This window comes from Nilaparvata lugens, chromosome 4, assembly GCF_014356525.2.
Source record: "Nilaparvata lugens isolate BPH chromosome 4, ASM1435652v1, whole genome shotgun sequence".
Taxonomy (NCBI): domain Eukaryota; kingdom Metazoa; phylum Arthropoda; class Insecta; order Hemiptera; family Delphacidae; genus Nilaparvata; species Nilaparvata lugens.
This window is the reverse complement of record NC_052507.1, coordinates 80,306,636-80,332,825: the sequence shown is the minus strand read 5'-3', so window position 1 is coordinate 80,332,825 and position 26,190 is coordinate 80,306,636. Positions and strand designations below refer to the sequence as shown.

Sequence of the window (26,190 nt, the reverse complement as noted above, 5' to 3'; positions counted from 1 at the left end):
TCGGGGGTCCAGGGGGCGGAGCCCCCTGGCTAGACGGATATGGCGAGCGAAGCGAACCTGACGGCTAGTTTTTAGATATAGTTGAATGCAGCTTGCTGGGAATTGTATGGTATAACTCCTTGCTGCTGATTTTCCCGTGCATATTCTAAATTTACAGCATTTCGTGTTCTACCTCCCAAGTTTGGACGTCATTCGTACCGCGGCATTATTAAGAATTGAAATTTTGTGAATCAGTAGAAGGAATATTGAAAAACAGATCTACCGACGGCTGTTGAATGACGCATATGATTATAATTTCTGATTTATATTTCTGTGTATGGCCAGCTCACAAATCGTCTCCCATAAGGATTACATGTAAACTTCAAAGGACCATAGGAAAGAGTCCTGAAGTCGGATTATAAATTTTTTAGGTCATAAACCTGGTCCTGAACATAACGAACACAACTAAAAAAATCGTTAAATTCAGTGCACACATAACAAAGTTATTGAGGCTCGATTTTTATTTATAAAGATTTTATTCGTCAAGAAAAATATTTTTTAAAGATGAGATAATAAATTTTCATAATAGTTTAAATATCTTGTTATATCTCTACATCGATAAAAACGATCTGGCAATGTTGGGGAGCTAGATAATGATAGCACTATCTGCTTTGTCGAATGATAGACAAGGATTGAAACACCAATGCTAATCAAATACTGCCGTTATAATGTGGACCTCACTAGAGTAATGTTATATGGTGATAATGTATCTTACTTGAAGCATAGAGCTTAGCCATTGAAGCCTGTTGGATGAATTCATGACCGCCCTCTAGCAGCCTGGCAGCGTTATAGGTCAGCAACCTAGCGCACTCTATCTCAGTTGCTATGTTGGCAAGCTGATGCTGGACAGACTGTAACAAACCAAGTTTCAATTTCAATTTATTCAAGTATTTTACACACAAGAACAAATAAAAATACAAAGATACGAATGAATTCATGCAAAATGCATGTTATGAAAATTGATCACCTGACGCTAGTGTTCACGCGCATCTCAAGTCTACTTATAAACAAAGATCTGAGCCAGTTGGTGACAGGACAATAACGCTGTAGACACAAGAGGTCTGCTATCTCTTCATAGTGAATGATTTAATAGAATCAACAGTTGCCAACAGTTTGCAATTGAATAATCAAATTTTCTCGAATTTCGAGCTTATTTCAATCTTAGGTGAGAAGAGATTTTCATGCTCAATCTTTTCCACTCGAAATTTTTTGTTTATATTGTATCTGAAGCCTGATAATTGGGAATCTAAAATCAAACTTTGCATAGATGAGGCGGAGCTCGTGAAATTTTTGCAGATATGGGACTAGTGGCAGTTGATAGAGCTTATCAATGACTATATTAGGTATAAGTTAAATTTGATCAAAATCGTTGGAGCTGTTTTCGAAAAAATCGCGAAAAACCCTGTTTTTGACAACATTTTTGCCATTTTAGCCGTCATCTTGAATTGCATTTGATCGAAATTGACGGATCCTTATAGTGTAAGGACCTTAAGTTCCAAATTTCAAGTCATTCCGTTGAAGGGGAGATGAGATATCTTGTACACAGACGCCCATACACTCATACACACACACACACACACACACACACACACACACACACACACACACACACACACACACACACACACACACATACAGACCAATACCCAAAAACCACTTTTTTGTACTCAGGGGACCTTTAAACGTATAGAAATTTAGAAATTGGTGTACCTTGATTTTTTCGGAAAGCAATTCTTTCTTTACCTATGGTAATAGGGCAAGGAAAGTAAGAATAGTGATTAGGGATTCTGAGATGTGAGAATGGGGAAGATTAAGAGGTTTTCCAAATGAATATCCATGTACTAGGAAATCCTTCAAGTTACATCAGACATGTTGCTTTAATCGAAATCCGTCATCATTTCAACTGTAATATGCAGAACAAAATTGAATGTTGAAAAACAAAAATATAATTATCATGTTTTAATCAACATCCTTCAGCATTTCAAACTGTAATATGCAGAACAAAATTGAATGTTGGAAAAGCAAAAATATAATCATCAAATCAAAGTTTTATTTAGATCTACTTATTTACCCGGTACCAAAATCTACAGTGAGGTCCACGTTTTAATGACAGTATTTTATCAACATCGGTGTTGCTATCCTTGTCTATCATTAGACAAAACAGAGAGCACTATCCTTTCATAGCTCTGCAACGTTGCCAGATCGTTTTTAACAATGTAGAAGTATAATTAATCAACTTATTCATCTTAATTATGGAAATTTATTATCTAGTCATCGAAAAATATTATTTCTTCACGAATAAAATATAATTGATCACTTTCAACAAAAATGGACAGTTGATATTAAATCAGATATTTATTTAACTATATTTATTCACGAATAATATAATGATTGATAGTTTTCAACAAGAATGGACAGTTGATATCACATCAGATATTTATTTAATTATATTTATTTATCTATTGATACATAGGTTACAATATAATTCTAAACTATGAATGATTGGGAGAGGACCAACAGGCTTGAAGCCCAAAACTATTCCTTTCCCAAATTTAGATAGAAATTGTCCAAAAATAAGTTAAGTTTACACTTCATGATTTTAGACAAATTTTGAGTCCAAAATATTTACAAACTAGGAGTTGTATTCAGGTATCAGCTATCCTCTATGGAAGGCAGTAAAAAGACAACGCTGCTCTCCTGCTCTCTTCACTGCCATTATAACGTGAACCTCACTATAAGTTAATTACTGAATTTTCTAATTGTTTTTTTCCAAAACGTGCTGCCAAATTAATATTGATTATAAAATTTGATAATTGTTAGAATTTCAGCAAATTATCACAGAGCAGAAAATTCAATTACACCAACATGACTACATCAATCATTTTTCAATGGATTTGAATTTCCTTGCACACTGAACCAACAAGTTTAATTTTGACAGGCAGCAGCTTGTTAGCTTTAGATAAATGTCTAAAACTTTAGTTATTTATAAATGCATTCGGATTTTCCTTGCAAATTTTAAAGGAAAGTGCATTATATTGACAGGCAACCAGTCAACACTTGGCTTCAAAAATAATTTAGATAGGAAGTGTAGCTTCTTGCACTTTAATAATTAACTGTCAATGATAAGAGAAAATTGGAAATTCAAATTTGTTTCGGTTAGTTAGTTTTTGAGTAGTGAAACTCAGAACAATGCAGAGACTCATTGATGTAGAAGATACACGTCTAGATAATAATTCAGGTAAGATTACAAAAATCATCTTAGAAAATTAGAATATACTTTAGTTGTATAATAATTTGGTCTTATTTAAATTTGTTTTTTGAAATGCATATTATTTCTAGTAACGTAACGAATTCTCTAGTAAAAATCTGGTTTGGCGCACTCACACAACTTTCCTTGCCGTTATGAAAATTGATCACCTACGGTAGTGTTTCCGCGTATCTCAAGTCTAGTATTCAAAGATTAGAGCCAGGGTAATAACGCTGGAGACACACGAATTTTGCTATCTCTTCATAGTGAATCATTTAATAGAATCAACAGTTGCCAATAGTTGCAATAGATTTTCGCGTTTATTTTTAATTTTAGGTGAAAATTAAAAAGCCAATAGTTGCCAATAGTTTCAGTTGCCAATAGTTGCAATAGATTTTCGCGTTTATTTTTAATTTTAGGTGAAAATGTTACTGAACATTAATTGTAGAGATTCTCATGCTCAATCTATTCCACTTGAAATTTTTTGTTTAAATTGTATCTAAAGCTTGATAATTAAGAATCTAGAATCAAACTTTGCATAGATGGGGCGGAACTCCTGAAATTTTTACAGATATGGGACTTGTGGCAGTTGATAGAGCTTATCGATTACTATTTCAGGTATAACTTTAATCAAAATCATTGGAGCCGTTTTCGAGGAAATCGCGAAAAACCCTGTTTTTGACAACATTTTCGCAATTTTAGCCGCCATCTTGAATTGCATTTTATACGAATTGTTCGTGTCGAATCCTTATAGTGTAAGGACCTTAAGTTCCAAATTTCAAGTCATTCCGTCATTGGGAGATGAGATATCGTGTACACAGACGCACATACACTCATACACACACACACACACACACACACACACACACACACACACACACACACACACACACACACACACACCTACAGACCAATACCCAAAAACCACTTTTTTGGACACAGGGTACCTTGAGACGTATAGAAATTTAGAAATTGGGGTACCTTAATTTTTTTCGGAAAGCAATACTTTCCTTACCTATGGTAATAGGTCAAGGAAAGTAAAAATAAACTAGAACAAAATTGATGAATACCGTTCCTATAATATAGTATATAGTATTTGTATTTCAAAATCAATAGCTGTATTAGGTTAGTTGAGCGGAGGAACATTTCCAGAATTATACAGAGTGTAAAAAACCGCAGACCAATCACCATTCAGAAAGTTACTTTTTCGTATCTAGCGCCGTTATCTTTAAAGATACAGCAATTTTTATTCTTTTCAAAATAAGAGATCCTTGGATTTATAATACAGGTACGTTAAGAGTAAATTTTGCCCACAATAAATAAAAGTAAAACAATTATACAGAGTGATTATAATAGGACTTTACAACTTTGGAAGCACATAAATATTTATCGAAATTACTTAAAGAATTGAGAAAGGTGTCATTTTGTTACAAAACACTTCAAGTTTAAGGTGTATCATGCTTGGGGGATGTCATCTACCTGATTTGATATCCAAAACTAATTGAAACAAAACTTTATATATGTGTCTACATTACAAAAAATAAATACAACTATAAGATCCATACAAAGAGTTTTATTTACTTAAAAAAGGAAGTTTCGCTGCCACACCCTGTATTTAAATGGGTCAAAAACTCAAAAAATACCGCTCCAATATGTGCGCCACCATTCAAATACAAAAATGAATTACATTCACATTCTTGAGCTTGAAGCTACATTCGCCGCTCAAACATGTTTCTACCTTTACAAGCCTGAAAAGACTCTCATTTCGGGGCCAATATAGTAAATTTTTACTTTCCTTGCCCTATTACCATAGGTAAGGAAAGTATTGCTTTCCGAAAAAAATTAAGGTACCCAAATTTCAAAATTTAAATTTCTATACGTTTCAAGGTCCCCTGAGTCCAAAAAGTGGTTTTTGGGTATTGGTGTGTATGTGTATGTGTATGTGTGTGTGTGTGTGTTGTGTGTGTGTGTGTGGTGTGTGTGTGTGTGTGTGTGTGTGTGTGTGTGTGTACACGATATTATCTCATCTCCCAATCAACGGAATGACTTGGAATTTGGAACTTAAGGTCCTTACAATATAAGGATCCGAAACAAACAATTTCGATCAAATGCAATTCAAGATGGCGGCTAAAATGGCGAAATGTTGTCAAAAACAGGGGTTTTCGCGATTTTCTCGAAAGTGGCTCCAACGATTTTGATCAAATTTATTGACTACATAAAATTCTCATTGATAAGCTCTATCAACTGCCACAAGTCTGATATCTGTAAAAATTTCAGGAGCTCCGCCTCATCTATGCAGAGTTTGATTTTAGATTCCCAAGTATCAGGCTTCAGATACAATCTAAACAAAAAAATTCTTGTGGAAAAGATTGAACATGACAATCTCTACAATTAATGTTCAATAACATTTTCACCTAAAATTGAAAATAAGCACGAAATCGAGAAAATGTGATTATTCAATTGCAAACTGTTGTCAACTGTTGATTCTATCAATCATTCACTATGAAGAGATAGCAGACCTCATGTGTCTCCAGCATTATTGTCCTGTCACCAGCTGGCTCAGATCTTTGAATTACTAGACTTGAGATGCGCGTGAACACTAGCTTCAGGTGATAAATTTTCATAACGGCAAAGAAAGTTGTGTGAGTGCGCCACACCAGATTTTTTCTTTAGAGTTCATAAATATATTTTCATTCAATATAAGTCATTCCGGGGGCGATAATTGACGGTTCTATAGAGTACATAAATAGCTATTTCATTCAGAGTTCTATTTCATACTGTTCAAAAACAGATTTTGTCGGAGATTTCAGTTGATATATTGGACTTACTTGAAACGAGAAGATCTTGTTACCAAACTGCTCCCGCTGCAGAGTGTACGGAACAGTGGCATCGAAGCAGCCTTGAGCCAATCCCACCATCTGAGCAGCAATGCCAATCCGGCCCTGGTTCAAGAAGCCAGCCGCGTATCTGTAACCACTGCCAAACTCACCCAGTATATTCGACTCTGGCACCTACAACACAATTCAACTAATATTCTTCAATGTAATAACTTATTATTCATTTATTTCTATAGATCTCCTTTCATTTTATAGAATCAAATCAAATTCATTTATTGCCAAAAAGAGAACAAACAATAATTTGCTTTTGCACATACATACACGAGCAAAAATGAAAATAAATTGTTCATAATACAATATTACACATACATGCATATACATGAGAGCAGTAAAAGCCAATTATAAAATTTCTAGGCATCACCAGCAAAAAGAAAATCTTTGCTCGCTGGTGATAGTTGCTTAAAAAAATCCTTAAAATAACTAGAAACTGAAACGAAAAGCTTTATAACAAAAATAGAAACACAAAATACTTTAAAAATGTGGTCCAAAGTAGAATAATTCACACCTATATTGATAATTTATAAAAGGTCAGAATTCAGAGAAATACCAAACTGAAAACTGAAACAGAAAAAAAACAAATCACAGTGCTAGGTTCAAAGTGAAGAAATATTCACCTCTAATGGCTTTAATCCACTCTGTTATGCTCTTCTTTGATATTTTATCATTTAAATCAAAAGGTATTACATTTATCAATTTGCTGCTTGTGTAAATCAATTGTCTTCTAATGAAAGTTAGCTTTGTAGGATAAATTTGGAATTTTTCTATTATATTTGGTCTGAAGTTGTAGACATGTTTATTTAATTTAGGAAATTTGCTTTTATTTTTTAATTAATAAGTATTTAAGTAAAGTTTTAACGTAGAGTTGTCTAACTGTGAATAAATCAAATTCCTGGAAAATTTGATGAGTGGGGTATAATCTCGGTTTATTCAAATGGTTTTAATAATATTTTTTGGACAATAAAAAGGTTGTTCAGGTAACAATAGAATCAATAGAACCCTTTCATTTATATTTTCAGCTCTCCTTCATGATTCAAAAATGTAGTTGACTTGAAAACAGAATGAAAAATCTGAATAGAGACTTCCATAACTAGTATACTTCAAGAGTACATATCACTTTTCTTATGAGTTAGCCGAATTGATTTCTTATTTCTCAGTGAATTTTTAAATCTATGACCTGATTTGATTGATTGCCATAACATAAATGTGTCCAATTTTACAATAGGCATCGTCAATTAGGCTACAAAATATTATTATTAAATATACAAATACTTTAATTCATCAAGAAACAATCTATAACAAGAAACAATCTATAAACTTCTAATGTCGATGTGACCTAATCAAATACTCAAATACAAATTAACTAATCAGAAGAGTAGAGCCCTTACAGTTTTAATCATTCAGCAACTGTTCTTTTAAAAGTTTTCAATGGTAAGGAAACTTATACAGAATTCAAGTTACATATTTTGAATTGTAATTAGCTTTCTTGAAGGTAAAATTTATCCATTCACGCAATTTTTAAAAATGTAAAACATATCAATCGAACTACAATATAATAAAGATGGAGAAACTATAACTCAATATGACTCATTCAATCAATGCTCTAATTAAACGTTTCACAACATTAAGGGCCGGTTTTCGAGCTCGGGATTTAGCTAAGTCCTAGACTTTGAACAGCTGGAGTCAGAAAAGTGACTTTCCAAAACGGGGCGTAGTAGCAGCTTTTATAACAGTAGTCGTAGTTTTTATTTTCTCATTTCTATAATTGGAAACGTTTTTCCTTGACGAAATAAGACATTCCTAATAGTTCAAAATAGCTGAAACTTTACACTATTTTCTCTTTACTTTATTTTGTGTTCAATTTTCTAGTTTTTCGAAATTTAATTCAAACGTGACTATGACAATGACTGCGACTACGCCCCGTTTTGGAAAACCAATTTTCTGACTCCAGCTGTTTAAAGTCTAGGACTTGGCTAAATCCCGAACTCGGAAACCGGCCCTATATCTCCTTTACAGGTTTTGTGTATCCATTCTTTTCCCCAAGCTCATGGCTACTGAGGAATGTTCCAGTGCTCGCGAATGACAATGTGATGAGTTTGTTCAAATTAATGAAGTGATGATAATTCAGCATAATTATACTGTATTATCCGTATTTATGAGCTGTGTTCCATAAGTGTGTAATATTTATACTACAATTCGTGCTATAATGTATCCTATACTATTAAACAAGCATTTTCTGTTTATATGTTTAGATGTTTATATGTTTGTATTTCTCCGGATCTCGAAAACGGCTCTAATGATTCTCACGAAATTCAGAACATAGTAGGTTTATAATATAAATATTCGATTACACTAGGTCTCATCCCTGGGGAAAACTCGCTGAAGAACATTACAAGGATAATTATTATCCTTGGAAAAACAGCTGATAATGATTAGTTCGTCGTCTGTTGGTGATGGAAGTAAGTGAGCAAGTTCATATGAGTGGGACTGTGTCAAAATTATGACTCAGCTGTTGAACTTTTGTAATCATTCAATCAGGTGCTTAGTGCCGGTTGCAAAAAAAACCGTGTTATTTTCAATCCTGATTGATTCCAGTAGATCCATCTTTTTGAAATAGTCTTCTCTGATTTGGTTCACGTGAAGTGATTAAAATTTAACTTTTGTACAACTGGGTCTTTGTGAGAGAAATTTTTGAATTCCTCTGGGAATTAATTTCAATTTACTGTGATTAGATACAACATTTCTGTATAAATTTTATTATAATTTCTTCTTTCGTAATAAACTTTCTATGCTCGCGTACTCCAGAGCGAAGCTCGGTCCCCGATATTATTTTTAAACCAATAGACTATTCTATTCTATCCAATCCTTTCTACTATTAATTTAAAAACACTTATGAAGTGGATAATGCCCTTAATTTTGCAGTGACAATCGTTTCAACTTGGTGTAGATCATCATCAGACATGATGTTTATGATGATGACCCACATCAGATCGAAACTATCACCACTGATGATAAAAAGTAAGTGCATTTACCACTTCATTAGTTGAGTTTTTAAAACCCATCTTCTTTATACGTAGGATCTAAAACGTTTTCCTTGAAACTGTGAGATTAAACTGAAAAAATATTAATAAAATAGAAGTTTTTTTAAAATAATTAGCAAGTTACTCACCCGAACATTATCAAAATTAACAGTGCAGGTTCCAGAACATCTCATGCCAAGTTTATCCTCCTTCTTTCCAATTGATAATCCAGGAGTATCTCTTTCAACGATGAAGCAAGTTATACCTCTGTATCCCTGAAAAATCAATCCAAATATTATAAATTTTCCCAACTCATAAAATTTACACAGCACACCTTTTCACTTTTATTGTAGAAGAAAGTTCCATGATGCTTTGTTTTGAAATGAATCAATGAAAGATTATATCATAGAACGAAAGGATAAGAATAGAGGAAGTATAAATAGTAAGTAGAATAACCTTTAGACTGTGTATTCCAAATTAAGGTTTGAAGCAGTTTTGGGCGAATGCCTGTTGTTTTTACCTGAATTGTATTTGCATATGAATAAATAAATATAAAGAAAAATAAAAATCTCAGTACCCTTTTAAAAATATTTTATCACAACATATTTCACTTGAAAATGGCATAAATGTCCGAAACATGTTGTGATAAAATATTTTTAAAAGGGTACTGAGATTTTTATTTTTCTTTATATTTATGTTACAAGTAGCCCTATATAGAAAAGAGATAAATAGAGGAAGTAATATGATATTAGAATATTACCTATGTTTACCATAGTATCTACCTATGTTTTCTCTACGACAGAACGCAGTCCAAAACAAAAATGAAATTAATTTAAATGAATATATTATAAATAATGTGATGAAAAAATAGAATCTTATTTGAAAATGAGATTTCAATTTTTCATTAACCATCATTAACAATGACTTTCATAAATGAGTTTTTACGTCTGATCTCATCCATCTTCAAAATATTGAGGTATTCAAGGTGTAATGCTAAATTTGATTGTATGTTATCTTCAGTCCAAGATTGATATAATTCTCTAACTAGTAGTTCTGTGAACAGTAGACGCTCAGTAAGTTACATTGACCTGTTGTTATGTTTTCTCAAAAATTAATAAATAATTTATCAATTTGAAATGTCTAGAAAAAAAATCCTAAATAAACATAGAGCTTTCTGTCCTATGGTATCGTGACGTGTCGTCCCGGAATGTGAGTGTGAGCGCTGTTATCAGGTCTGGCTGCAACTGTCTACTAACGTTGATGGAAAGATACATTTTCAAGATGTTAGAAGTTTTTGAACGGGTAGTACTAGTAGTTCTGTGAACAGTAGACCTCACGCAGTATTCTCATCCACAAGTACCTGATTGAAACTATAGACCTCATGGAAATACAGCAATAGACTGGCTACTTTCCTAGCCCTATTACCATAAGTAAGGAAAGTATTGCTTTCAGAAAAAAATTAAGGTACCCCAATTTGTGTGTGTGTGTGTGTGTGTGTGGTGTGTGTGTGTGTGTGTGTTTGATTGATTGATTGATTAGCTGCCTTTATTAAAAACCTAGGAGGGCGAAGTTAGGGCGCAGCCGGCCCTCTCTTAAACTTAACCCTCAATATAGATGTGTGTGTGTGAGAGAGAGTTTATGTGTGTCTGTGTACACGATATCTCATCTCTCAATTAACGGAATGACTTGAAATTTGGAACTTAAGGTCCTTACACTATAAGGATCCGATACGAACAACTTCGATCAAATGCGAATCAAGATGGCGGCTAAAATGGCGAAGGCGGAGATGTTGTCGAAAACAGGGTTTTCGCGATTTTCTAGAAAATGGCTCCAACGATTTTGATCAAATTTATACCTAAAATAGTCATTGATAAGCTATATAAACTGCCACAAGCCCATATCTGTAAAAATTTCAGGAGCTCCGCCCCATCTATGCAAAGTTTGATTTTAGATTCCCAATTGTCGGGCTTCAGATACAATTTAAACAAAAAAATCTGAATGGAAAAGATTTAGCATGAAAATCTCTACAATAAATGATCAGTAACATTTTCACCTAAAATTAAAAATAAGCTCGAAATTCGAGAAAATGTTATTATCCAATTGCAAACTGTTGGCAACTGTTGATTCTATTAAATGATTCACTATGAAGAGATAGCAGACCTCGTGTGTCTCCAGCGTTATTGCCCTGTCACCAACTAGCTCAAATCTTTGAATAGTAGACTTGAGATGCGCGGGAACACTAGCGTCACGTGATTAATTTCCATAACGGCAAGGAAAGTTGTGTGAGTGCGCCACACCAGATTTTTAATCTAATATTGGCTTATGAAGGAGGCTCCTTTTTCCTTTTATATTACCTTGAAATGCAAAATTTCTAAAAACGTTGTATATACGTCGACGCGCAATTTAAAAAGGAACCACATACCTGTCAAATTTCATGGAAATCTATTACCGCGTTTCGCCGTAAATGCGCAACATATAAACATTAAGAGGAATGCCAAACCGTCGACTTGAATCTTAGACCTCACTTTGCTCGGTCAAAAATGTTATTGCCTTACTTGTGAAACAATGAAGAAAATCACATATAGCAGTACAAATCTGATCCACTTTATGACAGATAATAAATCAAATCCAAGTTTAGGATGGCCATGATGATTAAATGGTTCAAGAATAATTGCCAAACTTTATTAGCACTCCACTCATGTTGAGACTTCAAAGAGACATGATGATGATGATGATGATGAAGATGATGATGATGATGATGATGATGATGATTTATCAGAGCTATGGAGAACGCAGTTATTAAAGGCGAATAATAGTTTTATTGGAGCAAAATAATCTCAAGATTATTGTTATTATCGGTATGAGAATAAATCTTAATTGCAGTGATTTCATGCGAGTTCAGAGAAATTCCAATTCAAAAACTGCTCGATTCTCACGTCAGTCAGTTTGATACAAGAACGGTATTAGATCAGTCAGAAAACATTTGTAAGTTTATCGTTTGAATCAGGTTTTCATAGTTTGATTTGATTACAGTAAGCCGAAGTGCCTAATATGTGAGTAGATAGGCTACAAAATAAAGTAATTAATTTAGTATTAAGTAAAATTAATTAAAATATTTGTTTCTCAACCATAAAAGAAAAATTACCATAAAAAATTTGATATTTTCAAATATGGAGTACGGTACCGTACTGAATAAAACTAGTTACGTTCCTAATTTCCAACTTTTATGAAGGGAATTGATTCATCTATATAATAAGAGAGAGTAGGGTTGTGTTTGTTCGTGTGTCCGTTTGTTCGCATCAAAACATGTCAACTTGTGGATTGCATACCGGAAAAACGGGAATGATTTAGATCTCCAAATATTGAACATAGATTCTAAAAATATCAATCTCGTGCACCTGGAAGCCTAAATTTCAATTTTCCTTCTAGATTTTTCAGAATTAATGTTCAAATTCATCTGCTACCGTAGGCTACATGAAGTTTCATAGCCCAAAGTGTGTCTATTTATGAGCAGGTTATAAGACTACCATTTACGAACGTCTACGTAGCGCAGCGGTAAAAGGCCTGCTTACGGAGCGATGGTTCCTCGGTTCGAATCCCCGAGGATTCGATTCCCATATTTTTGTTCTTAATTTTTTCCCTCGAAACGTATTATTATCAATTATTTTTTGAAGGAATTTGTTTTCATTACTATTGAACTTGGATTTTATCAAATAATTATTTTTAATGTAAAATTTTGCCACCAGTACAAATGAATTGGATATAGTCTTCATGCTGTAGGCCTATAATTGAATTTCATAAGAAAAACATGAATAGATCACAATAAAATAAGAAATAATTTATATTCTTCAGTTATAATGTACTATCAGACACGAATTCACAGTGAAACGAGTATTTTAGGTATTTTGTTTGGAATTGGGAAAACAAAAGGCTGCCTGATTCAAATTGAGGAGGATCCTAATCGAACTAAAATTTATTGATGTATTGGAAAAATCAATATGATTCTGTGAGGTTTCCAAGTATTATGTATTCTTCAGTTTTCTATACTATAATAAAGGAAAGAACTGGCTTATACACGTGAGGAATAGGGAATTATGTTTGACGCATCATCACCTCTGAAATATACTCAACTGATTAATTTGAAATTTTGCATATAGACTCTTCATTAACCGAGGATGGTTATAGGTCTATTTTCAAATTTTGATTTTTTATTACGTCAAGTTTTCATTTTGCAGTTTTAAAATAGACCCTTGCGAAGCACGGGTTACCTACTAGTAAGCATATAAAATGAGAATGAAAAACATACATTTCTAATAGTCGAGTTGCTACTATAAAAAGGTATTAATGAACACCTACCTATTTATTAATGAAGTACCTATCAATGAGGCACTGTCCTTTTTGACGTAAGCAATTTCATACACATACAGTGCGTGTTAAAATAGACAAAATATGTTAAAAACTTGAAATGAAGAGTCAAACAGAAATGAAAATTCTAACAGAATATTCAACCACATTATTTAAATATATTTTTCTGTAAATACCAAGTTTTATTTCAGTCTAAATCTTTATGTATACATACTTACTTACTCCTCAGCTCTACCGGTCGCTACAACCCTTGGCCTCCCTCACAAAGCCTCTCCATCTCTCCCGATCCTCTGCCTGCCTTTTCCAGTTGCGAACTCTAAGCGTTCTCAAATCCTGCTCTAAATCATCTGTCCATCTATTCTTTTCTTCTTCTATTGTATACTCTTTCTCTCCTTATACATTTGGCAATCCTTTCATCACTCATTCTCACCAAGTGCATCCACCTAATTCTGCCAGCTTTAATAAATCGGACAATGTCTTCACTCCCCAGGAAGCGCTCGATTTCGCTATTTTTCCTCCTTCTCCAAATTTCATTTTCGTAAACAGGGCCCACTATCCTCCTAATAACCTTTATGCTATTTATTGACCGAACGAAGTGAAGTCTAAGATTCAAGTCGACGGTTTGGCATTTCTCTTAATGTTTAAATGCTTAAATGTTTAAATGTTTAAAAAATGTTTAAATGTTAAAATGTTTAAAAAGTGTTTAAATGTTTATATGTTTTTATGTTGCGCATTTACGGCGAAACGCGGTAATAGATTTTAATGAAATTTGACAGGTATGTTCCTTTTTAAATTGTGCGTCGACGTATATACAAGGTTTTTGGAAATTTTGCATTTCAAGGATAATGTAAAAGGAAAAAGGAGCCTCCTTCATACGCCAATATTACCGTAAAAATCAGACTATAGAATTATTCATCATAATTCAGCTGTCTGGTGGACTATAATACTACCCGTTCAAAAACATCGAACATATTGAAAATGTATCTTTCCATCAACGTTAGTAGACAGTTGACTATAATACTACCCGTTCAAAAACATAGAACATCTTGAAAATTGTATCTTTCCATCAACGTTGTAGACAGTTGCAGCCAGACCTGATAACAGCGCTCACACTCACATTCCGGGACGACACGTCACGGTACGATAAGACAGAAAGCTCTATATTTATTAAGGATTTTTTCTAGACATTTTAAATTGATAAATTATTTATTAATTTTTGAGAAAACATAAATACAGGTCAATGTAACTTACTGAGCGCGAGGTCTACTGTTCACAGAACTACTAGTTTTTAATTGATTAGTGTTAATCGAATCGATTACAGTACGCATTCCGTACTTATTTACATTACAATGTTGTCAAATTTCCTCACTCTCCCTACAGAAGTCTGTCATGAATCATGTATAACATAGATAAACTTTCTGTGCATCACATAATATTTTTAATTTGTCAACAGATTTGTGGACCAACAACATGCTACGATCATCGAGGAGCGTGACAAGTGAGAAACATCTGGACAACAACAATACTAGTCAAAAAGCAGTCAACTGCAATAAGAGTACGCGCATGCGCACATACCTTGCCATTGCCCCGCACGCTTGCATGGACAACAGGCTTCTGAAGAAAATCATCATGGAAAATCAACTCAAACAGCAGAACAGTTCATACTAGTTTGCTACAGTGAGGTCGAAGTTATAATGGCAGTGGAGAAAGATAGGAAAACAACGTTGCCGATCTCAGTCACAGTATACATACAGTATGGAAACTCGGCTACAGTGAGGTCCACGTTATAATGGTAGTGAAGAAAGATAAGAGATAAACGTTGCCAAGTCTCTTCATTTTGCCACTAAGTGTACACAACTGTTACTCAATTCATCCCATTAAATTTGATCTAATAATAATTATCATTTCCTTGATTACATTATCAATTTATGTCATCAAATTAATCAAGGAAATTTTTTTCCATAATTTGATTTGAAATTTGCTTTCATAGCTAGGATCAAATTTTTTTATACTAACCTGAAATGGCAGCCAATTTAAAAAGCTGTGATACAACAATCTGAATTTCAAAACAACATAAATTAAGTTATTTGGTAGATATTCTATTCGAATTTCTTTTAAAAATAATAGAAAAATAGAAATCCTATTTAAAATAAGTAATTTCAATTGAAATACTTTTGAAATAACCTTTCAATATTATTTATACTGGTACGAGTAGGTCTAACCTATACGTGTAGGCTAATATTGAAGCATGGATGAAGTCTAGGATGCTTAGTTATCAACTTTTGAAATGTCATTTCAGGTATTTTAATTTGTGTTTCTTATATGGTGATGTCTAAAAATTATGTAATTAATTCAAAAATACATTTTAAATCAATTATACGACTTGTGTACTCAAGTATTTCGATAGAATGAATAAAAAAATGGTGACTGATAATGAATTGTTAACTTTTCTACAGTCACTGTCAAAATTAAAAATAAAATATTATGACAAACTGACAACATTGCAAAGCTAGAGAGAGATAGCGCTATCTGTTTTGTTGTATGATAGAAAAGGACAGCAACAGTATTGTCAATCGTACACTGCCATTATAACATGGATCTCACTATAGTACCCTGGCACAAAAATCCGCCATCTTGTTAGGAAGTTCCGCATTGTAATAGTATTGATGGGAGGTTCGGATCACTTTACTGATCCGGATCAATTGATCTCGTTCACTGCCGCGAGCCAATCAAAAGGCCAGGATCGGAACTTTCTAACTAGATTGTGCAGTCACGTGACGTGTCTAGTATTTGTGCCAAGTAAAAAGAATTGGTTGGATAGGCGTTTGATTGATAGTTTCCATTCTGTATCTATTCTATGCCTCAGTCTTGTCTATGCCTTCTGTAAGACGGTAGCTGATACAGGTTTATTGATGTAATATCGACTGTTCATTCTCGTTTAAAATAATAAACTATATTTTATTAAGCAATACATTATATTTTTCAATAATTTCTTAATCGATTTTCATAATTAAGATGAAATATTTTGTTAATTAGTTATCAATTCTACATTTTTAAAAGACGATCTGGCAACAAAGCAAAGCGAGAAAGAGGTAGCGCTATCCGCTTTGTTGAATGATAGACAAGGATAGCAATATCATTGCTAATCAAACACTGCCATTATAACGTGGACCTATAGTAGTACATTCATATAGTGAGGCCCACGTTATAACGGCAGTACAATTTGTTTAAGATTGGCGTTTCAATTCTTGTCCATCATTCGACAAAGCAGATAGCACTATTCTTTCCTCCCTCCAATACGTTGCCACATCGTTTTTAACAATTTAGAAATATTGAGGTGCGTACAGATATACGCGCCTCCAACACGCTCCGCACTCGCTCTGCAATCGCTCCGATCATGAACGTTAAAGGAGATAGTAAAAAAGTGAGTGAGCGAGTAAGTATGTGAAAAATCAAAATAACGCATCCCCGAAATTCATAAGATAATATATAGCCAGCTGTGAAATATAAACACGATCATTTTAGAGAATTGTGTTCTGTTTATCAATAAATAACAATAACGAGCGAAGCTCGGTGCCCCGATATTTTGATTTGAAAGGAAAAATGCCGGCAACTGAGAGGTACCGAAGTTTGATTACCGGTCTGGGCTAATTCTTGGACAGTTTCATTCTTCAAATTTCCTTCTACTATTCTTCGGTCAATATTGCAGTAGCAGAAGTCCCTAGTTCTATTTACATAGCTTTCATTGGATATTTGAAGTAATAGAAATAAATTTGGAAGTAATAGAACAATACCTTGGATACATCAGCATTAACCATGACCAGAAATAGGCGGCCACATCTGAATTGGAAATCCACATTTTGGAGCCGTTGATAATGTAGTCACTTCCTTCCTTGACAGCCTTCGTTCTCAGCGCAAACGCATCGGAGCCGGATTGCGTTTCTGATAAGCAGAAGCTCGAAGCCTGAAACAGAATTTGCACTAGATTTGAAGGAACTAGTTAAACTTTAATGAGTTAAGAGTTAAGCCATAGAAAAAAGATAGCATGAGAAGATATACCATGGTTTGAAAGTTTACCGTTAATTAAAGCCGATAGTCCTATTATTAATTTTTCGTGAAGCTATTAGTCCAGTCAAAGAAAGGTTATAGAGGGAAAAGTTTGGAAGACAATTTTTGACCCCGCAGTTCTGTTTAGGGTAGTAAGTAAGGAGGTAAACAGATCAAACCCTGTGCTAAGGGGGTGGGGTGGTTCAAAGGTACCATTTTTCGGTTTCTCGCAAATAACTCGAAAACTATGTATCTTACGGACATAACTGTTATATACAAAATTAAAGCTTACATAATCTCCTACAATATTTATCCCACAACATTTTCTATATCTTCTCTAGTTTTCGAGATATCCGCTCTTGAAGGTGAGAAATTTTTGAAAAAACATGTTTGCCTCCACTTTTTTGAATTTTTACTCTTATAACTTTTAAATAAATTGATGGGAAAAATCTATGCTGATTATGAGCTAATAAGTCATCAAATTCTCTTCAATTTGATGTATAATTTCACACTTTTACGAACTTCCCTGCACCTAAAAGCTGTTGCAGCAGCTTTATTGTTGAGTGTGAAATCTCCAGTTTTGCAACAATAGACCAATTGACAAAGGAATTTGGAGGGAATGTTTCAAACACAACTTTCGACTTTGTAGCTTTGTTGATACTATTAGGAGGAGAACATATCAAAAGTCCCCATTCCTAACTCATGTGCTAAGGGGATGAGGGTGATTTAAAAGTTGCATTTTTCAGCGTTTTGCTCCCACGCTCATATCTTGGAACAATGCGTTCAACCGACATAACTAACTATTCAAAAATGAAGCTTGAAAAACTCTCTAGACTTTTTGTTTTGTGAAATTGTGTGATATTCCCAATAGTTCCCGAGATATTCGCTCTTGAAAGTGCTTGATTGTTTAAATAACAGGTTTTTATCCAATGTTTTTCTCTTTCAGGGCTTATAACTCTCAAACAATGCATCGTAAAAATTGATCCTCATCGTTTGTAGAACATTGAATTCTCTTTGAAATGATGTATTATTCCACTATTCCAAGTTTTCCTTTCATTGTTATAGCAACTTCAATGTAGGGGGTGAAATTACTACCCTGAACAGAACTGCGGGGTCAAAAATTGTCTTCCAAACATTTCCCTCTATACCCATTTTTGAGCATTCATTGCCTGGACTATATGTGACGCTGGTAGTCTCTCATACTATGCCGTTCTTACACTCTCACCCGGCCGAAACAGTAATAATAGACAAGATTCGGCTTGAGTGAACGAATAAATTTCTTGGAATTTGGAACATAAACGACCTATACCATGGGATATCTTCTTGCTATCGTTTCTCATTGGTTAAACTTGGTGAATTTAAAACTAGTTTAACTTATAGACTAGTTAAATTTGAATGGCTAACTGCTGTTACCTATTAAAATGGATTTATATTTTTTTCTCCTCACGTCTTGAAGTGGAATTATGTGGGATGTTCCTAAGACAATTCAAAGCTTTTATTTAGAAATAATTAAACATTCATCAGAATTTGAGAAACAGAATTTGAGAATCAGAATTTGAGAATTTGATTAGTCTGCGCTAATGAAGAAAGCATAATTTATATTTCAACCGTGCCTTTTATTGAATTTGTTATTAATGTTTTAGAATCTCATTGCAAAGAGATAGCATACACATAATATAATGAGCAGCATTGTTCTTAAAAATGGATTTTTTGTGAAATATCAACTCGAATTGGATAGTGCAGAACCAATTAATTTGAAATAGTATATAAGATTACATTAATTTGCTTTCATTTCGACAATGTTTTTAAATTAAACCCGTAAATTATCATTACACTAGCCGTCAGGCTCGCCATATCCGTCTAGCCAAGGGGCTCCGCCCCCTAGACCCCCGACTGGATCGTCCAAAAATGAGATCAGCAGGCTCGCTTCGCTCGCCTGCATTTTTCATTTGAGCATGCTTCATTCCATCAGAAAGTCAAAGTACTGAGAAAACGCAGAAAAGCTGAGAAAAACGCTGATTTTGGGCGTATCTTTGATGAAATATCAAAGTCACCTCATCACAAAAGTTTTAGACCCTAGCTGAACCTCTGTACCAAATTTGAACATTTTCTGTCTATTACTTGATGAAAGAACTGAGAAAATGCAAAAAAAAAACGCTAATTTTGGCCGTATCTTTGGCGTTATTCCAAATTCCTTCTAACACAACATTATTACACCCTAGCTTAGCTTCTGTACTAATTTGAACAATTTGTAAGCAATATGTGCCTACACCGAGTATGTAAAGGTGGGGAAATGAAAACAAGAAATGATCGTACTGGTTTTGATAATTAAAACAAAACAATAAATTATTTGTACAAAAATTAGAATTATAATTATAAATTATGAAATAACAATAAATAGATAAATATTTCAAGGGCTACTCGCTTGGCTGCTAGTGAAGATTAAATTTGTTGTGGTTATGGAAAAATTAAAACAATGACTCAGTAGTCCCTACCTTTATGATAATGGCCCCCAATTTGGCATCCACTGGTTAATCGCGACGTTAATATTAATGAAAAATAAATAAAAAACTGATCTAATGAAGTGGGTTCAGATCCCTTCTTATTCAATAATACAATTCTCTTTAAACTGCCCGAACTGTGACAGGAAAACTGTATTATAAAACAAGAACAAAATCTATCCCCTTCACCAGAACAGCCGGACTTTTACTCTCAGTCCTAACGAACGAGCTCACACACCGACTAGTAAAAATTTTGGGTATTAATATATAACTTAGTCAATGCCAAACATGAAGCCATTTCAAATACATATTTTATCAGTCGCACAAGCGAGAGCACGTTTGTTATGAAAAACAAAACAGAAGCTACAATAATTTTGATAACAAGTGAAATAAACAATCTTTCTGTCGATGACAAAACTGTTCAAAGGCAGAAACACCGTTCATTAAACTTTTCGTAAAATAAAACTCTAAAATCCTGATCAATATGAGATAAATATATGAATCATATATATGTCCCATATGACCAGGTGACAAATTTCTGTTCACTTGTTCTCCATAAATCTGAGAAAAAGCAAAAAAGCTAATTTTGGGCGTATCTTTGACGTTATTGCAAATTCCTTCTAACACAACATTATTAAACCCTAGCTGAGCTTCTGTACTAAATTTGAACATTTTCTGTTCATTTGTTCTCGATAAAGCTGAGAAAACACTAGGAAAACGCAGATTTTGGGCGTATCTTTGGAAATTTTTCCAAATCCGTTCTTAGTGTGCCTCTAAAGGGCCAACTGAACATACCTACCAAATTTTAACGTTTTTGGTCTGGTAGATTTTTAGTTCTGCGAGTGAGTGAGTGAGTCCGTCAGTCAGTCAGTGAGTGCCATTTCGCTTTTATATATATATATTATATATATATATATATATATATTATATATATATATATATAGCACATAACAGAAGACACTTTAAAGTTTGTAATATAAATTAAAACAGGAGACACGATATAAATAGATAGAGAAGACTCTCGGTTGAGAAAGGAGACACAGTCACCGAAAATTTCCCCCATTTCTAATGTAAGTTTTTAAGTGTTTTCAATCTATTTATATCGTGTCTCCTGTTTTAATTTATTTATATAAATATTAATTATTATACTGGAAATTAATTTTAACGATTTGCTTTTTTGTAAAAATAGAGAATGGAAGAGACACACTATTTTATACATAATTATTGTTAACAAACCATATCAGTAGCAAGCCTTGGCAAGTACTTGTCTTTCTGTTGCTGTGTGCCCAGCTTGGCTATCATCGCATTGACGAGAGTATTTTGAATGTCGACTATGATGCTCAGAGCTGGATCGACCCTCGATATCTCCTCTATTATCAGAATGCTGGAGAAAAACGAAGATCCTGCACCACCGTACTTAGTGTCTATCTCCAGGCCCATGAACTGAAAATAAAGTTCAATTATAAATTACCAGTTGATTCACAGTATGTGAAGCTCACGTTATAAAGTCAATTATATGATTAACTACAAATATTATTCATTTTTTCACTCATTACAAAACTATTTTAAATTCACTGATTACGAGCAAACTTTTCTCAAGGAAATACTTTGTTAGTTAGAAAAAAATTGAAACTAAATTGAGAAATTAAAGAAGTTTTGGGCAATAGCCTGTTTTTTTCTTTTCCGATCATTGTATTGATTGTGTATGCGTTTGTGTAAATAAATGTGCAACCGGCCAAATAAATAAATATTCTTCCACCTGGGAATACAAATGGATCACATTATAATGATATGACTGTATGCTTTCCAAAATAGAATTCTAGTTTCAAATTGCAGGAGTATATATCTTCAAGGGCCTAATTAAACACTTTGAAAACTTGACCTACTGAAATCTTGAGGAAGTTAAAATAGGCATATAACCATCCTCGGTAAAATAAGAATCAATTTATGCAAAATTGCAAGTTAATCAGTCCAGTAGTTCAGACGTGATGATGTGTAATTCGTGAATTTCCTATACCGTACGTGTATGAGCCAATTATTTCCTTTAATATTTATTATAGATAACAAAACATACCCCATTATCAAAAAGAGCTTTCAGGAGTCCTTCGTCAATTTTCTTGTCTTTTTCCATTTTCTTGACAAGGGGAGCGACCATTTCGTCTGCGAACTTGTTTGCTGCAAGCACATCATAAATAAATAGTTCAGTAAAAAATAATAGTTTAAGATATTAGGACCTTAACAGATCATCACGTTTCAAAGAAACAATTAATTTGTCTTAGTGCCGGTTAAATTTTAACCGTTATTAATTCTACGAGAAGCGGTCTTTTCAAAAACGCCTTCTCTGATTGGTTCATGTGAAATTAATCACGGTTAAAATTTAATGTATTGTATAATTATAACAAGCTAGCTGGACCGGCAAGCATCGTACCGCCAAAAAATCAATGTATCTCATGCTATACTTGACTTTATTTGGTGAATCATGAAATTTATCTGACAATAAATATTTTCATTACATCTCAATACGGACTTCCTATAAGCTTAGTCATGCAGCATTTATATTCCGAAAACATATTCTTCTCTATCAATTGTTAGTAATATCTATCAGTTAAGTGTTGAATTAAAAACAAAATAGATAGGTTAAATCAGTGTTTCAAAGATGAATTCAATGCGTTCATACTTGTTAATTATTGTCAATAGATGGTCCAGGAAATATGCAATATACGATGAATAACACAGAATTTCATATTCTTTCCATCTTCCATTTTAGGATTGATTGATTGAGTACTTTATTTATGTAGATTACAATATATACTGGCTATACACTTATATACAATAGCTTACATTACAGCAAAATTATAGTAATGAATAAATTATAGGATGAATATCAACAAAGCTGAATTCAACAAAATTTTAAATATTCTGTCTTTCTTCAGTAATTAATGACTGCAATATGAACAACTCTCTTTCATGAGGTGAATAATATTTTTCCAACATTATCCAGTTTCTCAATGATAGGGAGCTGATAATTATTTGTATAGGTCTTCTAAGGAACCATTATCTGCAGCTGGTACCAATCAACTACGGTGCACTTCAACTCCAAACTACCGCACGGGTGACCTGTTTATTACAGCTGGTAAGTTTAGATGCTAAATCATATTATCAAAAGGCACACCAGTGTTTAATGTTAAGTCGGGCCTAGGCTACAAACTCAAGTTCTGTCGTAAATTTGTCAAACTCTTTAAATAAGGATGATCACAACATGATCTTGAATCATGATCATCTTTCCGTTCTTCGGTAGCCGCTTGGCCGGCAAGTACGAAAACATAGGTCTGTAAAATGGATTAATGAATAATTATAATTAGCCCCCCCTATTGAAATTTCTAGTCAGAAACCACCCCCAATATTCACACAAAATATTCCCAAAGTTTCATGCCGTTTTGTCAAGTAGTTTTCAAGTCTATAGGGAACAAACACACATACAGACATTAATTTTTATATATAGGCCTATAGATTATAGGGGGGCCATGCCCCCTGTGGGTTGGGGGAGCTTTGAATCGAACATCGTACTCAAGAATGCGCTGAAAACCATAATTCACCCACAGTATCCATGCTTGTCGTAGGAGGCGACTAAAATGGACCTCAAGGCAACTCCAGAAGTTGCCTTGCCTTCAAACCCACGGAATCTGCCCCATCAGGGCAGTTTTGTAGGGGCAAAAAGAAAAAACCAAGAGACCAGAGATAGGTGAAACTCCAGGCACAAAATGTGGGTCAAGAGGATGAGTCGAGGGTGGCCAGGCGCCGGGCGCCCTAGAGGCAGTTTGGCGTCCCCTCTCTCAGCGGAAGGACCTACAAAAAGGCCAGGAGTGGAGCTCACGTAGGTTTGTGGGTGGAGAGGCCAAAACTCGCCACTGCTCAAAGAAGGGCGGCCATTCAGGTAAAACTTGTTGTGAGAGGTGAAGCTTTTGACCCTGCAGAGTTACGGAGGGGCAAAAAGAAAAACACAAGAGACCAGAGATGGGTGAAAGACCAGGCACAAATGTGGGTCAAGAGGCTGAGTCGAGGGTGGCCGGGCGCCCTAGAGGCAGTTTGGCGTCCCCTCTCTCAGCGGAAGGATCTACAAAAAAGAACAGGAGTGGAACTCACGTAGGTCACGAGGACTAATCAGTCTGAAGAGACTGCCAAGCATATCACACTGATTGCGACAAGGATTGCAACCAGGTGATGAATGTTAGTTTAGGGAAAATCTCCTGGTTCTTGTAAAGGAAATTGGTATTGGTTTGCCAACTAACATACTACTTGGGAACACAATAAGCTTCGGTTGACGTGTGGGGTTCTTTGAACCTTTGGATCCTTGAATCCGTCCCTTCAAAACACATAAACAACAACAATAGGGGGGCGATCCCCCCATTGCGTCATTCGAGACAGTAAAATTGGTTATCTTGTGCGTTCTCCAAATATATTTGAGACATATTGTTAGTACCTATGATTATTGGTCACACTGGCGAGCAACAATGAATCATGCGTGATGTGGTGAAAATACACTCTGAACATGCATGTGTGAAAAATTGAAAATAAGTTAGGCTTACCTGTTTCCTTGAGAAGAGCTTCATCCTCAGAAAAGATTGTTAGTGGAGGTGCGTGTACTGGTGTAGGCGCATCAACTAATGATGTGGTACTGAATTGACGTTTTGATAATGCAGACCAGAAAAATCTTTGAATTGGCTTCCAAGCCTGAAAAAAAATGTATAACCAAAAAATAGAAACTTAGATATAGTAAGGGTAGGTACAAATAACACCTAAAATCTATGTGATATTCAGACCAGACCTCCAACATTACTAAATTGAAACAAAGCCACGCTAGAGACTTGTGGTTAAAGCCGCTGCTGGAGCATAATACTTATATTATTCAAATAAAAGAAAAAAAAATCTTAGTACCCTTTTTGAAAATTTAATCACAACATGTTTCGGACATGTTGATGCCATTTTCATTGCTTATATTATTCATTCTTTATATTCCTCCTGGCATCCATTAGATTTAATGACTCGTGGATTTCAATTCAATTCAATTCAAATCAAATTATTTCCTCCTCCACAAATTCAACAATTACAAAATTTAGGATAATGTACCTTAATCTAGTTTACTTACATTCTAGTCAATCAAAATAAAAAAGTGGTTAGAAAGTTGAAAACAATACACCGTACCCACCTTAACCTAGAAGCATAATAATTTTGTTTGGTAAGGGTAGTGACAAGCAATTTTATGCCTAAAACGTCATTATATTAATGAATAAACTACACTGAAACTGAAAGTTGCGGAATATTTTGAAACAACTGTAGATAAACACAAATGTTCATTATTTTACAATGCTTTCATCGCATATAAATAGTTACTTGGTTATAAAAGTTTATCAAATTTTATCAATCGCAGACCGCAGACGCAGCCAAAAATGTGTACGTACTCAAACCGATACTACGCTTGCGCAGTAGAAAGGAGCAGTTCTTAGCGAGCCTCGCCTAACCATATGTTTATGAACTTAACCCTAAAAGTTTTGTGTTTAGGCTGTGTAGTTTGTAATAATTTTGTTTACGGATGTTCAAAATGCTTAAGAATTTTGTAATAGTATCAATTTTTTATTGACAGAATTATTTGGTGGTGATATAATTAAGTACAATTTTTAACCTTAACGACAAGTGCAAATAACTGTTACTTTCTTAATCTCTGTAATTTATAAAATTATATGCATCTCTGCCTTCTTCAACATGGAAAATGAAAGTGATTCTTCTTCTTCTGAGAATTCTTCAGAAATGAAATATTTAGAGAAATTTTCTCGAAGATTTTGACCACTCTTTATCAGATAGTGAATCTTCAGATTCTGACTCCCATGAAGGTTATCCAAACCAATCAAAATAAAATTCTTGAAAAAAATATACACGTTCCGAATAAATTTCCCATCCAGTCAAGCATTAATAAAACGGTAAGACAGATTTTCAGTTAATATTGCTATATTTACTACTTACACTTTACTAAGATCCATATCCAAATATCTTGAGTTGTGATCAGGCCAGGTATTTTTGGA

The 26,190-nt window shown here is 34.1% G+C and overlaps 1 protein-coding gene across 1 annotated transcript; it reads right to left on the bottom strand.

Moving 5' to 3' along the window:
• Positions 1-704: 704 nt before the first annotated feature.
• On the bottom strand, positions 705-24,840 carry LOC120351214 (short/branched chain specific acyl-CoA dehydrogenase, mitochondrial-like). The gene is given in 8 exon segments (XM_039427588.1): positions 705-890; positions 6,115-6,297; positions 9,350-9,475; positions 17,360-17,397; positions 17,400-17,529; positions 21,350-21,556; positions 22,188-22,288; positions 24,700-24,840. Coding segments are annotated over 7 exon segments (936 nt in total). The 5' UTR covers positions 22,269-22,288; positions 24,700-24,840; the 3' UTR covers positions 705-719.
• Between the last annotated feature and the right edge of the window lie 1,350 nt (positions 24,841-26,190).